The sequence below is a fragment of the Chroicocephalus ridibundus genome, chromosome 6, assembly GCF_963924245.1.
Source record: "Chroicocephalus ridibundus chromosome 6, bChrRid1.1, whole genome shotgun sequence".
Classification (NCBI taxonomy): Eukaryota; Metazoa; Chordata; class Aves; order Charadriiformes; family Laridae; genus Chroicocephalus; species Chroicocephalus ridibundus.
In genome coordinates, this window is record NC_086289.1 from 28,905,030 (window position 1) to 28,919,416 (window position 14,387).

Here is a 14,387-nt window from a genome sequence, read left to right on the forward strand (position 1 = left end):
TGTAAGAGACATAGGAGTGGAATATGCCTGCACAAAGAGAGACAGAGCAAGAATCAGACCTCTCCCGGGCAGGCAGGAGTGTGAGAGCTCCTTTGCTGCAGCTTGCTTTCTGGAGTGGTGTCGGTGGGGTTTTGTCACTGTACTGAGTATAATTGGAAGCAGGTTTGTTTTGGATTTTGGTTTGGTTTTTTTTTTTTGGAGTCGTCATGCTGCAGCAAATTTTGCGTGATATGTATATTGACCCTGAGCTCCTGGCAGAGCTGAATGAAGAGCAAAAGCAGATCTTGTTCTACAAAATGAGAGAAGAGCAGCTGAGGCGCTGGAAGGAGAGGGAAGAAAAAGCACGAATGGAGGAGGCCGTGCTGAGAAAGACAGCAAGGCGCAAACAGAGTAAGATTTGTGACCTCCTCCTATACTTAAGAGCTGGGGATGGTGGGCATGCAACTGGCTATGGTGCAACATGCATCTGGAAGAGATTATAAGGAGGGGTACCAGGTGTCCCCATAGGCAAAAAGTCTGAGGCAGCAAAAGCACCATTTTCCTGCTCCTTGTCTCTCCAGGCTGGTTCTTTCTCCAAGGGAATAGTTTGGTGGGGGAGTAAGGAGAATTGTTTTGAAGTGCCGCTTTCAATCAGGAGTCACTGCTCCTACTCTTGCTGTGGTAACAGATGTACAGTGACCATGTTTCCCCTCTGCTCCTAAGGCCTTTTTTCTTCACTTACCATCCCCACCCCTGCCCCGCAGTCAGGCAAGAGGCAGCCTTGCCTGTGCTCTTGAGGTTTTTTGACTTAGTATTTTAAATGTTTCCAAGTGGTTGGAGTAGGCGATAAATTGATGAATTTGAGCTTGTTATGAAGGGCTGTTTTTGAATAAGATGTGGCATCAGAACAGCCATACCATATGAGACTAAATTTCCAACTGTTCTAGTAAACACTCTCCAAAAGATTATGTCTAGGGAATAGGAGTAGTGGGGTGAGTGTGGGGGGAAAAAAAAAAACAAAAAACAAAACAAAAAAAAAACAAAACCAAAACAAAACAAAAAAAAAAACCAAAAAAAAACCCCCACACCCAACCCTAAAACCTAGTCAAAACCAGAAAAGACAAAAACTAGAAATGTGTTTTCATGCAGTATGTAGTTAAACTCCTTCCACAGGCTGTTATCGATGCTTGTGTTGACTTAAAAAGCAAATAAGCAAAACTGTGGAAGAAAACATCAAAAAAGAACTTCTCCAAATGTCATTTCCAAGTGTCTGGTCTTGGGTCCAAGTGGTTTGGAATAAACAGACATACCTATTTCCTTGCTCTCCTCACTGAACAAGTGGCTTCCAACACTTCCCCCATTCACAGGATGAAGTTGTTAGGCTGATGCAAGATAGAAAACATTTTTGTCTTGGAAATGTAGTTGCATTGATTCCTCATTCGACAAGGAAACGTCATAGAGATATGTCAAATACTCCTTTCCCTGTGAAATGCCAAAGATCTTATCCTGTTTTTAAATCTATTAAAACTTGAATATTCAAAATTTCTAATAATTTTGGATAGCTGATTTTAGGAAAGTGTTGTAATAGCTATGTGACTCTGTAGTCAGTGTTTAGAATGTTGTTCATCTTAACACACCTGTGGTAGAATGCTTTGCTTGGAGCACCTCTATACAGATAAATTATTGGATTCAATTGTCAGACTACTTAAAATATTTATGGCCTCTGAACTCTAAAAAGTGCCTATTAGATAGTTAACAATTCAAAGACTGTTATTAAAGAAATGTGTTTCAAGGCAGAACTAGTTTCCAAGACTCACTTGAAGCAAAGGCCTTTATGAAATGACTCTAGAGTAAGTTACAATGGGAGCCTTAAAATAAAGGGGGAATGTTCAGAACACCCGAATCAGCCATAATAGGAGTTTAAAATGTTCTCTCACAGATGGTGAGGTGGACATTGAAAAACCTCGTTCTGTTTAATTTCTATTTTCTTCATGTTAGTGTTACTTTGAATGGCGCTCTCTTAAGAGGGATGGCAGCAAAATAACTTCTCTCATACAGCACAAAAACCTTGTTTGTTTTGATTGATTTGTAGCTGAGAAAAAAATTAAAAATGCAGTTCAGCTCCATATACCAAAAAACGATTGTATTATTGAGATAATCTGTATTATGCTTATTTGTTGAGGAAGACAGATGCAGAAAAATTTAACTGCAAAAATATTTATGTGATGATTTTTCACAGTGTTGACACCTAAATTTCCATATATAAATTATACATTAAACCTGTTCGGCTTCCTACTACAGGAGACCATTTTCTGGGTAATTAATTTTCTGATTTATAAAGTATAAGAGAAAGGAGAGCAGCAGAGTAACCTATATTTTGCTCTGACAAAAGTATTCACAAATACTCGTGGAGTTAAATTTCCCAATAGTCCATTTCCATTTTACCTTCTTAAATTGCCAATTTAAGGTATTGCTTAGGTTTGACTTTTGCCCACTGTCGGAAACTTTCTACTTCCTTCAGAACTGTACTAAAGTACTGTTCTTACCGGTTTTTTTTTTTTTTTTTTTTTTTTTTTTTTTTTTTTTTTGTAGAGAGAACCATTGAAATTAGATTTACAAGTCAGGCATTTGCTTCCACTGAAAATATATTTTGACTTCCATGAGCTCATGTGGGCCAGAGTTACAAAAAATAACTTCCATCTTTCAGGTCATTAACTATGTAGATACTTGTAAGTGATTTCTACTGCACAGCTCCATAATATGGAGGTAAATGTTCTCATACTGGAGCTAGTTTCTTGTTTTTTAAAAAAAAAAAAGTTAAAGTCAATCAGAAGTTATGGGTGTAAGATAGGAATTACTGTGCAATATTTTTGCCTATATGACAGAAAGGGTCAGAGTAGATGACTGTAATAATCATTTCTTATCTTAAAATATGTGATTTTTTTTTTTCTTAAAAGACATTTGGCATCAAAATATTTGGACCTTGAAGCTGCTTAGTTTTACAGTTTCCATTGATGTATAAGCGCATTTCCAAACATTCTCCCCCTGCTACACAGGGTGGAATAGGGAGTATTTTTATTCCCGTTTAAAATTACTGGCTAGCAGGAAATATAGAGCTACCACAACTGCATGTTCTTTATTACTTTGAAATGGAGGGATTTGAGCAGTTTCATCTGCAAGGTTTTGGTTTTGGCTCTCTGCTGCATGACACCTGTTTTATGTTCGTGTTATTTTGTTGAAGCCAAGAGTTACTCTGGCTTTATAGAGATCTGTGTAGCCTGACATATAGTAGAAAACAGAGATGAAACTTCAATATTTCTAATGTTGTGCTGGGTTTCTGAAATTTTCTAGTTGACAGCAAAATGTGTATGTTGTTTGTGAATACAACATAACATTTGCATAAAAGAACTTTTTACTAATTTAGTCTGAATTGTCTTTATAGGACCACCTTTCAAATCCTTCTGTTTTCCTCACAGTTTGAATAGCTACATATGAACATATCTCTCTAGGATGGGATGGGGTGAGATAGAACAAAAGGAATTCATGACAATGGGCACTACTCTAAATAAAAATGCTCCAAAAAGTGCTTAGGCTTGATCAGGAGTCATACACCCCAATTGGTACAATTCTCCGTCAGTCAGTTCAAGAGCCTGCCTGCAACAGTACATGTGAGCACAGCAGAAGGGGTGGATTTTTTGAAACTGAGCAGTGGTTGTGAATCCCATGTTGATGTTCTACAGGCTTGAGGATGAAGGGTTCTCGTGCGAGGTTTAGGTGTGTTGTTTTACAGAAACCACAAGTGCAGAGTTGGGGAGGACAGAAATGGCATATGCAGGTCAGGTTGGCCTTGTGCTAGAGTTAAAATCAACTGCAGGTTTAGGAAACGCTCGTCAGCGTGATCATTTGTTAATTGTGTGGAAACTAACTAGTGAAGACCCAAACAGTACGGTGATCTTTATAGAAGCACCACTGAACACAGATTGTCCATAGGTGTCCTATTCAGTACTATGAAATTTGCTTCTTAAAAAATAAAAACAAGTCCAAACCATGAAATAAAATGAAAGTTGTTGGGAGTGTTTAGCAAGCCAAATAATGTAACAGTCCATGCGTAATTAGTCTTATTCTTCATTTCTAAAGAAATATTAGTCACCTTCAGTAAATGCTAAATTTTGCCTGATTTTTCCATTTGGATTGTTTAGCTTCATGTGTCTTGAGGAAAGGTTAAAATTTGTATCAGAATAAGTCAATGTTAAAGAAATTATTTCACTTCAGGGATGAATGAAATGTTTTCAGATTATTCAACAATTTTAATCTCCTTCCCCTTTTAAAAACACAGATCAATGTCTAAAAGGGAGCAATACATAAACGTTACCTCACAATGAAATACTTCCTTTAGAAGGTAATGAATAAAATGTTCCCATGTTTTCGCTGTTTGTACCTAGCCAACATTTGTACCTTGCCTAAAAATATTTGTAGAATTTGAGTGTCATTTGGTCCTTCCAAATCTGCAGCATTTAGTGAATTTATTGAAGGTAAAAGAAGTATTTCATAGCTTTAATTAAATCACGACTGCTGGCTTGTACTGAAATAGCTTCACAAGTGAGTTGAATTCTTAGAGGTCCATCTCCAGTTCATTTACAAATTACTCCTGGGCAGATCTTTTAGGAACATATTTTCATTGTAATAAAACAGGTTGCCTTTTCTCGTCTTGCTAAAATCACTAAGGGAAGTCTCCTCAAAATTTCAGGATCCCTTTGGGATTTGCCCGAGAGTTGACTGACAGGCAGCTTTGCAATTTGCAAAGAAACATATTTATTTGATTAGGCAGGAGCCCTTTAACCAGTATAGCTGAGTTGGGAGTAAGCAGAGGACGCTGCCAATTTGGATTTTCACTCTGATGCGGTATCCAGAGCTGTCAGCATACCCAAAATGAGATCTCAAAAGCTATTGAGCATTAGGTAGCTGAAGGACAGCCATGTGGGAGGGGAGACAAAGCTGGTCTGCTGCTGCTTATTCTGACATTTATTCATTGTGAACTGCAGCTCATGATGTTCAGACAGGAGCTATTTGTAAACACTCTTATTTGCCTGTCCTTAACAAGAGTGGCTGGGAGAATATTAGGTAGGCTTATCACAGCATGGCTAGAAAATAATTTCTCTATCTAAATGGCATTTGTGTTAGAAAATCATTAGAGAATAGATGAAGCTATTTGGAAGCAAGTATTTAAAATATCACAAGCGGATGGTTGGAGGATACATCAGTGTCACATGTGAAGGCTAGTGAGTGGGTGTGTGTTCCAGTGTGTGTATGAAGGGTGAGTGGGTGTAGATGCAGTGACTTTTTTTTCTATGTTTTTGAACTCAGAAATGTGTTCTTCATTTATACCAAGGCCTCTATACACCCTGGTAATGCTTAGCTAAGATTTTATCTCCTACAGAGGCATGCTCCTGGCACCGTTCATTGTCTCTGTATTATTGGATATGGTTCTACCCAGAGATACAGACAAACATTAGAATAATTTTTATTAGGGGACTGAGCAAACTAATTTGAAGTCATTGGAAAAGTTGTAACGTAACATTCACAACATGTATAGCGGCTTGTGACATGATGCAGTTTTGTTAGTACTGTATACCAGGAGCTGCTCAGAGCTCCTGCTCAGTGGGGCTGTGTACTGAGGTACGGTTAAGCAGCAGCTTCTAAACTGTTCACTTCTCCGAAGCCGGGGCTAGAAAGAGACCCCCCCAATCGCCATATGACCTAAATATCTACCAGATGGAACAAATCCAGAGGGACTTCTCTGCCCTCCTAGGATTAGCTGTAAATCTGTACTCTTTAGTCTCATATCCTGCCCTGCAGCCGACTTCTCTGTTTCGCAGAAAATTAAGAGCAGAATATTGCTGGCTGCCTGGGCCTTATTACACTGGAGGTTTCTCTTGCATGCCTGCGATCCTCAGCGCTCCCACTGGCTGAAGCTTCTGGCGTCAGCCGCTTTCTGAGAGAGGCTACTGGGTTAATTGAGCCACTGGCACGGCGAGCATTCCTGTCTTTCTCTGTGGCATTGTGTTCCTCAGCCTGTCTGGATACAGTGGTGTTAGGTGGGCTTTCTTGGCCATACTAGTGCTCTGGTAATGATATGAGGTTGTGGCTGTCTGTAAGCTCATGAATACTTGATATGGAAAGAGAGCAGTACTGTGGCCAAGGGGAGAATGGGATTTGCCCAAGCTAATTCAATATTTCCATGCTGATTTTGCCAGTTTTCAGCATAAATGACTGAAACATTCAAGGACAGAGGCACCAGGTTTTGATAGCAGGATTTGGAAGGCATGGGAAAACTCAGTGTATTCAAGCCAGCGGTGGATTTAGCCAGACGCTGATGGTGGTTCGTTAACCTTCAAATCCACTTGTGTGTGGTGGTGCTAGAAAATCTCACCCTAGTGGTCTAGTCCTCCTGCTTTTGTGCTCTTGTGTGTCTGATAAAAGGAATCAGTACAAACCTGCCACGCTGCATTAGGTCTGGTGCAGAAAGTGATCTGTAGTTCCTCTGTTCATTCTGTGACAGAGAACCCTTATCCTTCTGCTTTGAGTTTCCAGCAGACCCTGAAGTAGCCACGCAGCCTTGGTTTTGTTTGTTCTCCAGCAATGGGAAAACCTGTGGTAGCTCTGTGTGAGAAACCAAGCCCTGTTATATACCTTTTAATCTTTACAAGAGACAGCTGGGATCAGGAATAAAAAACTATAGTGCTATGTTCTTGACTCTATTTTTTTTTTTATGAAGAAAAAAAAAATCAAACGAATTATACCGATGTGCGAATGATTTTACACCTTCGACTTTGATCTGATGTGTTACCTGCATTTTTATACTGTTTACTGTGAAAGGGTCATTAAAATGGACAGACAGAGACTAACTTTAGATTGTACATGGAGTTAGAACAACGTCTTAAAGAATGAGTTCTGAATGTTATCTCCCAGTTGAAAGCGGGCAAATTACAAAACTGTTATGTGCAACAGCATGCCGTGGCCAGGGAGACAAGAAAATATCTGGGGCATACTAAACAGAGACCACATAAATGCCACTTTATTTCTGTATTTCTTTTTTTTTTCCCTTCTTTTTTGGTTTACAATATGCAAACCTCTATATACATATTGCCTATATACATAGCATGTGATAATGCAAACCCGCTTACCTTTGAATGTTATGTACAGTCATCTTTGCTACGTTTGTTAATTACCATAGTCTTATTTGAGTAACTGTTTCCTCCCTTAATGTTTGCTCTCTTGCAGTCACTCTTCCTTTATTTGATCCTGCAGGGGTATATTGCAGCATAATTATTTCCATGGTAACAGGCTGTAATTCCATAAACAGAAGATTGAGTTTGTTATATGATCAGGAAGCAGCTGGAGAGCTATGAAGGCTGATTTTTTAGCAATGCTGAGATCCCGCAACCCTTATTGATATGTTAATGTAAATCAGCTTAACGTCTTTCTCCCTCTGCAAATCCTTCTTTAAATAGAAAGGCACGCAACCCAGTGTTGAAATTGGAGGGTGTGTAAACTGAAATGTTGGGGGGATGCTTAAGCAGTTCTGAATTTTTCCCCATTTACTTGTTTGAAGAATTGAAGTGACTGGGGTTCTTGAATGGATTCTTGAGAGGGGTTCATGGTCCTATGACTATTAACAGGGGCAGACCATAGAATTAATTATAGAAGATCTTCAATTTATTGTCAGATTATGTTATTTTCATTTCTTTCATTATTACCACCTAATTATTCTATATGTATATTAATGGATTTATGGCAGTTAATGTTTGGAAAAGTGCATTCTGTCCTTTGAACAGTCTCTCGGAAACGTACACAGTAATTTCCTAGGTTTTCTCCTTAGAAAGAAGTGAAATTGTGTGTGTGTGTTTGTGTTTGTAGTAAAAACAAACAAACAAAAACAACCACAACCCCCAAACCTTATACTGGGTAAGCTCAAGGAACTGAGAACAGCCTAAAGTTCACGTTCTCATTTTCATCCTAATCAGTGTGCTTCTAACGCATGTCCTGCAACTAATGAAGCTCTGGATGGAACCTGATCTACGCTGCAGAATATCAAACCTCAAGCTTCTACTTTAAAGAAGCCATACAAATTGTGCTCGGAAAGCCAAGGGTAAAATCTCGTGTAAAACACAATGTGCTTAGACCAAAGTATAGCAGATATCTAAACTCCAAAAGAACAAAAAAACCCAAACCCAACCCTACAAACACACCAAACTCCACAAGCTACAGTTTATCTCTGAATGACAAAAGTAGATCAGGCTGACTAGCTTGATGTCAGCAGTGAATGCTCATGCAGCCGGTTTCAAATGCAGAATAAGTTTCAGGAGCCTTTTTCTATCGCAGAGAGAGAGAAAAGAAAAGGAATGTTTTCTAAAGAGAGAGTTAAAGGATATTTGTATGACTACAAAACCTTCCAGGGAGCGAGGAAGGAGAGTCAATTGTTATTGCAGAGATCTGTAGCTTCCAAGTAGAACTATGGTGGGAAGTCCAATCTCAGAGAAACAAGACTGTTCATGGAAATAGCAGACTCTTTTGAGAAAGTTAAAGCAGACTTGGAATGCTATTCCATCTTTCTGAGATTATAAATCAACGACCTTCTAATTTTCTGAATTTACATTTGACGCAGCCTGTAATATTCCCCATGACAGAAAAGCAGTCAGGGTTACTTGGAGCTCTCTCATTTTGCTGGACTAAGCAGGCAAACAGCGACTAAGTGGCAGCACAGCTGGGAGACTTGACACCAAATCAGGCCTCTAATGGTCCTTGGAGTAGTTCCCTTGTAAGCACTGGAGATGGATCACAAATGGGAATAGTCAGGGATGCTCAAACTGCTAAAGCAATGACGAACAGGCTTGGAGGAAGGAAGCTGACTCCAGTAGTATTCCATTTGCTCTGATTACTGTTATTTTTGAAGCACTTTTAATTAGAAACATGCGTGATAATGAAGCCAGATATAACCCAAAACCGTCACTAAAAAACCCACCAACCAAACAAAAAACCCCACCAAACCCAAACAACAACCCCCACAATCCCCAAACCCAATCTGTGGTTCTGCTCCTCTGTCCTGATGAGCGGAGGCAAGAAAAGGCCCAGTTCTCCTTTCCGTAACTCCATTCGTTTTAAGCCTTAGTCACAATGTGGAAGCCTGAAGTGATTGGAATTGTAGCCTGTTTTAGCCTGAGCATTGCCTGTAGCCAGGATTCCGCCTCCCGTGCACCTTCAGAAGCTGCGTTCTCTCCCTCCCAAGGTGGCTGCCAGCGTTGGGACTTTCTGGCAGCGCTCAGCCGTGGCAGCAGTGACACCCTGCCCACGCCAGGGATGTCCTGGGGGCAGCACAAAGGCCAAGAGCAGCCTGTGGTGCCAAATGATTCATGGTTGCACTCCAGCACTCTCTGAGTGTGTATGAAATTGGTAGCGCTCCTAGTAAAGACTAATAATTATTTTAGGCCCTATTGATCTCTAGGACATTGTTTTATACTTTCATTGCTGTTATAGAATTGACTGCATAAATACCAACAAATAGAAAACATGACTTGGTATTATTTTTGGTTGTGTACGTTTATAGATGCAAATTTGTGTTGTCACTAGGATCCCTTTGTGCTGCAAATTTGTGGTACCTGATTTTACATTTGGCTCGAGTAAGGAGCAATATCCAATTTACTGGTCTCAAAAAGGTATAGATATAGGTTTAGGGGAACTCCATGGGAGATACTAATTCATGGAGAAGGTGAAAAGAACTGCAGGAATTAATGTTGCCTTCTTGTGGTGCTACAGAGTTGTTTTAGACAAAAAACCTGGTAGAATACTACAGCTGATAAATCGTTGGTCTGAAGAGTAGAGATGGAAAAGACTTGGTAAATTATTCAGTACGTTTTCCTGATAAAGCAGTATTTGTTTCTAAACCACTTTCATTTCTACTATCTGATCCAGACTAATTTTGATGTCCACTACTTCCTAATGGTAATTATTTGCAGCCTGCCACAGGCTCTCCAGGAGAAGTACTTTTGTGGTCAAGGCACAAAACTGGAACTCAAGAGATTTAATTTTTGTTTCCTGACTCTGCATTAGGCTTTGTGACTGGGCTGAGAAGCTTGCTTCTGAACAGGAAACATGACGTTTCCTTGCCTCTTTCTCACCTAGATTTCAAATTTGTTTAGTCAGGACCTGTCTCTTCCTTTTAGACTTAGTTGAATTTTTCTGTTTGGTTGGTTGGTTTTTTTCCTATTTGGAAATAAAGTGTGTTAACAAAATATCTTATTTTGCAGAAAAATGTAATACTTGAGAGGTATCTTAAAGCAGAAATTATTTTATTATAATCAGCCCTCTGCAAAGCAGATAACACTAGTTTCCTAAAAATATTAAGGAAAATAATTTTCTGTACTTTCAGCTCAGATCTTGCAGTTGGTTCCACAGTTTAAAAGTGCAAGCCCAGTATCGTTAGCCCTGACATTGACCACTCTGAACCCGACTCTGCCGGCTGCAAAGGCTTTTTGTATGGCAGAAATTCTGTTTTTACAGTCTCAGATTTTCTCCCTGAGCTGCTTATTTCCTTTCCTGCACGCTCATTTTTTGATGTTATTCTGTGCTAAGAAACTACCGTGTTTTATGGTCAGATTGTATAGTAAAACCCCCATCTCCAACTTTATGGGAGTGTAGGTTCAAGGGAAGATTTGCATGGGAATCATTTCTTCAAGTAAGATAGAAAGGGTGCTGGATGTGACAAAGACGTTCTCTTGTTCTAAAGAAAAACCTGAATAAAGGCATATGTGCTCAATTCCAGTTGTTTTAAAATTGCACATGTGGAGGTCTGTCTGTTTAATGCTGAAGCTTAAAATTGCCTGGTTGTTTGATACTGCTGTTATCTTTCAACTTGAACTATGGATGTGTATACAGTAGTATACTGTACTGTATAGTAGTTAGTGCTGAACCAACAATATGTTATACCAATGTTTTCAAAAGAGTTTATACATCTACTGTCTAAGCTTTAGAAGAGAGATCCATTGTTTTAAAAGGAAGAGAGAGAACAATTTCTCAAGACATGTCTACAAATCAACTATTTGTTTTACGGGTCTGGGTAGTATGGGTAAGTTGTGCCTCTGAGAAACATATTAATAACTCTTTGGCACAAAAAGCCTGTAAAGAAGCAAAGATAAAATTTATCTGCTTGCCTGAAAAGTTTTTTTAAAATTCTCTTTACAAAGGGGATAAGCCCATAAATGAGCAGAAGTAGTGAAGTTGTCTCAGAACACTAGAAGTACGTGGTATCAACCAGTTATGATACAAATGAATTAACACGAGGCATGTTGTTTGCAATGTTTTCTTTTAAGTACTAAATAAAGGAGAACAATTAGGATATCTAGATTCCTCACAGGAAAGGGGACATGGGCCACTTTTAAAACAAAAGCTGCATTGGTAATGTGGGATCGGTACTCCTGGGAAATCATCCCATACTCCTCAAGATACTTTATCATGAAATGCAGTAGGTGAAAACCTTGTGGACAAATACTGATATGGCCAGTCCGTTCTCAGCAGATGGTGTTCAAAGGCTGCGTCCAAAAAATACGATGGAAATGTGCTGACAGGAACACAGAAATGCGCAGAATAGGAACCACAATAAAATACATTCACATTTATAACCTGAGACATAATGTGATAGACTGTGAAAGAGCAAATGCTTTTGGGCGTTATTGAAGGAAAACCTTATTAGCTTAAATCTCCACCCCCACTTTAAGTCAGTACCGTTAGGCCAACACTGGGTATTCGTACAAATCACATTTTCAAATTCGATATAGAATATTAGCTTTCATTGCGAGATCTGATATGTTAGTTGCCTTCCGTTCAGATTGTCAACACTTGCGAGTGTGGGCTGACACTGGCCCTGCCTGCTGTCAACAGCCCCGCTTCCTTCCCTCCTGCAGTTTTCTCTCTTCGGTCTGGGATGTCAAAAACACTTTATTGATTGTGCATCAGGAAACTTAATCTGGTTAAATGGATACTCCTACTGCAGAACAAGAGGTAGTTGAAGGTGAGAGTAGCAAAGCAGATGCTAGTAGAGAAAGACAGGAAGCGAAGACTGACTGTTCAAATAGGACCAGGTTTCTTTTGACTTTTATGGGAGCATCAGAGAAAAACTACCTAGAAGAATGGCAAACTGTCCATTTCTTTACGATTTCAAATGAGACAGGATACCTTTTAGAAACTATGTGGCCACACACAATTTACTAACCTCAGTAGATGAAATCTAGTGGACTGTAATATAAGGGAAGCAAGATGAAATGCTGAGCCTTTGTGGCCTTTTAGTCTGTGTTCTTTAACATACATCCATTGTCTACCCTGGCAATGGTCTTTGTGGTGGAATCTCCTTTTGTGAAGAACAGTTTCAACAAATTTGCAAGAAATAAAACCAAAATGGATGCATGGGAGGTGTCTCTATCAGTTTCTTAGTATGAACCTCTAAAACGCATAAAATACCTGTGAGTTATATGTATAAAAGCAGAAGGAAAAGACCAAAATGTATTAAATCAGGTAGTGTATGTGACTTTGAAGATGTATTCAGATAGGATCTGAGCTAGTGTCGTCAGCAGGATGCTGTAGTTGATTCTTGGACATGAAGGTTCACCAAAAGTAGTCTATTTTGTAAGATGAGAAGAGCATGCAGGCTTTTTTAGGGTTTTTAAAAACGCTCTGTCAACACAGTAACCATAGATTTTTGCATGGTGTCTTTCATGAAAACTGAGCCAGAAACTTAATCCCTTTCAACTGCTTACCTGACCAGAAAAGCTCCTGCAGTGCTGAGCGGTGTGCTCTGATTATGCAGGCTTTCTCAAACTCCTCCTTCACGCAGTGGGAGCACAAAATTCCTGGATTTTTTGCAGGTGTTTCGATGAAGTGTCTGTATGCTCGACACTTGGCATTCTCCATGTGCTGAAGCAGTGCTGAAGCATAATGTCATTGGTTGCTGTTGTCACTCCATCTCTTTTTCCATTCTCTTTGTTCATCCCTTGCTGAGTAAAGCAAGAAAATACACTTATAAAAATTCAAAAGGGATCATAATACCTAGATTCTGGGAAATGCATGTCAGAATTAATAATTCCTTATTTTTGTGGGACAGTGAGTCTTTAAAGATTGTGTGATCTGGAGTGTACAAACCCTTTTTTCCCCCAGCATGGTAGATTGATCAAATCTGAAGATTTCATCCAACTTCTTGGTAACATTTTGTTCTGAATTGTGAATTGCAAGCTTAATGGTTCTAAATTTCAGATTTCTCATCTTTTCATCTATATTTACTTAAGAATTTGACCCAGTATTTATAATATTTGTTTCTTCTTGGTGGCTGTTGCAGGTAATGGCAAACACGTGCAGTGGCTACGCGGGAAGGATGGTGAGGTCTGGGTCTGGGTTATGGGAGAAGCCCCAGGTGACAAGCCGTATGAACAGATATCAGAGGAGCTAATAGCTGAGCGAGCCAGGCAACAAGCACAGAAGGAGGCAGAAGAACTATGGTGAGGATTTAAGAATCTGAATTCAGGGTCCACTTGACATAATGGGAAACATGGCCTTGTAGAAAGGTGGCAGGTAATGGTGGGTGAAATTGGTAAGTATGTTTTGTGAACATTTGCTTTCACTTGTTTGGGCAATTTTTCAGCACATGAAAAATGTAATTTTATTTTTATTGAATACTGAAGAACAAAACCCCTCTTTCACAAAAAAAAAAGTGAAACAAACGTTTTTCTTTTGGGGAATTTTTCTAAATCATCGACCAGTTTCTAAATAAATAAAAATGAAACAATCTGGTTGTGAGATGATTGAATTAGGAATGTTTGTTGTATCACACATCTATGCCCACAGTGGAGATTTGGTGCATAAAATCCTTTTTGAAATTGGTTTCATTTGCATATTGCTTGTATTAGTTCTTATCCCAGCAGTTCAGAAACTGATTACACAAGTGCCACGCTGGTGTTTCCAGCAGGGCCTCTTCCAGCTTTGGGAGAGATTCAAAAGTGTTTTGATGCTTGATATTGTTGGGAAGTAGGCCACCTGCCTCCTGCACTTCCTTTTGTAGTGCAGCACTGAAAAGCGACAGTTTAAATATCAGATTATTCTATGTTATTCCTTTTCATATGAGAGTCTTCTTGCTTATAGTGATTGCATACTTAAGCGGGGATTAAGAGGTCCAACCTGTGCTCTGCATTCCTTTTACATCATCAGTACTGGTAAACGATCTAGTGTGAGAATTTGGCAGACATTTGCATTGATATTTGAGAGACAATAAATTCCAGATCATGCTTTGCTAGACTGAGAGAAAAATCTATTTTTTCAGCCAGGGAAGGAAAAATATAGGGTATGACTCAGAGACATCCAAGAAATAC

General features: G+C 39.2%; 1 protein-coding gene across 2 annotated transcripts in view; it reads left to right on the forward strand.

The window, feature by feature from the left end:
- The first annotated feature begins 206 nt into the window (after positions 1 to 206).
- The window catches only part of SH2D4B (SH2 domain containing 4B), a 66,974-nt gene continuing 52,793 nt past the window's right edge, over positions 207 to 14,387 (forward strand). For both annotated transcript variants that reach the window (XM_063338974.1, XM_063338973.1), the window contains exons 1-2: positions 207 to 390; positions 13,361 to 13,520. In XM_063338974.1, the coding sequence (XP_063195044.1) occupies positions 207 to 390; positions 13,361 to 13,520 (344 nt within the window). The remainder of the gene's footprint in view (positions 391 to 13,360; positions 13,521 to 14,387) is intronic.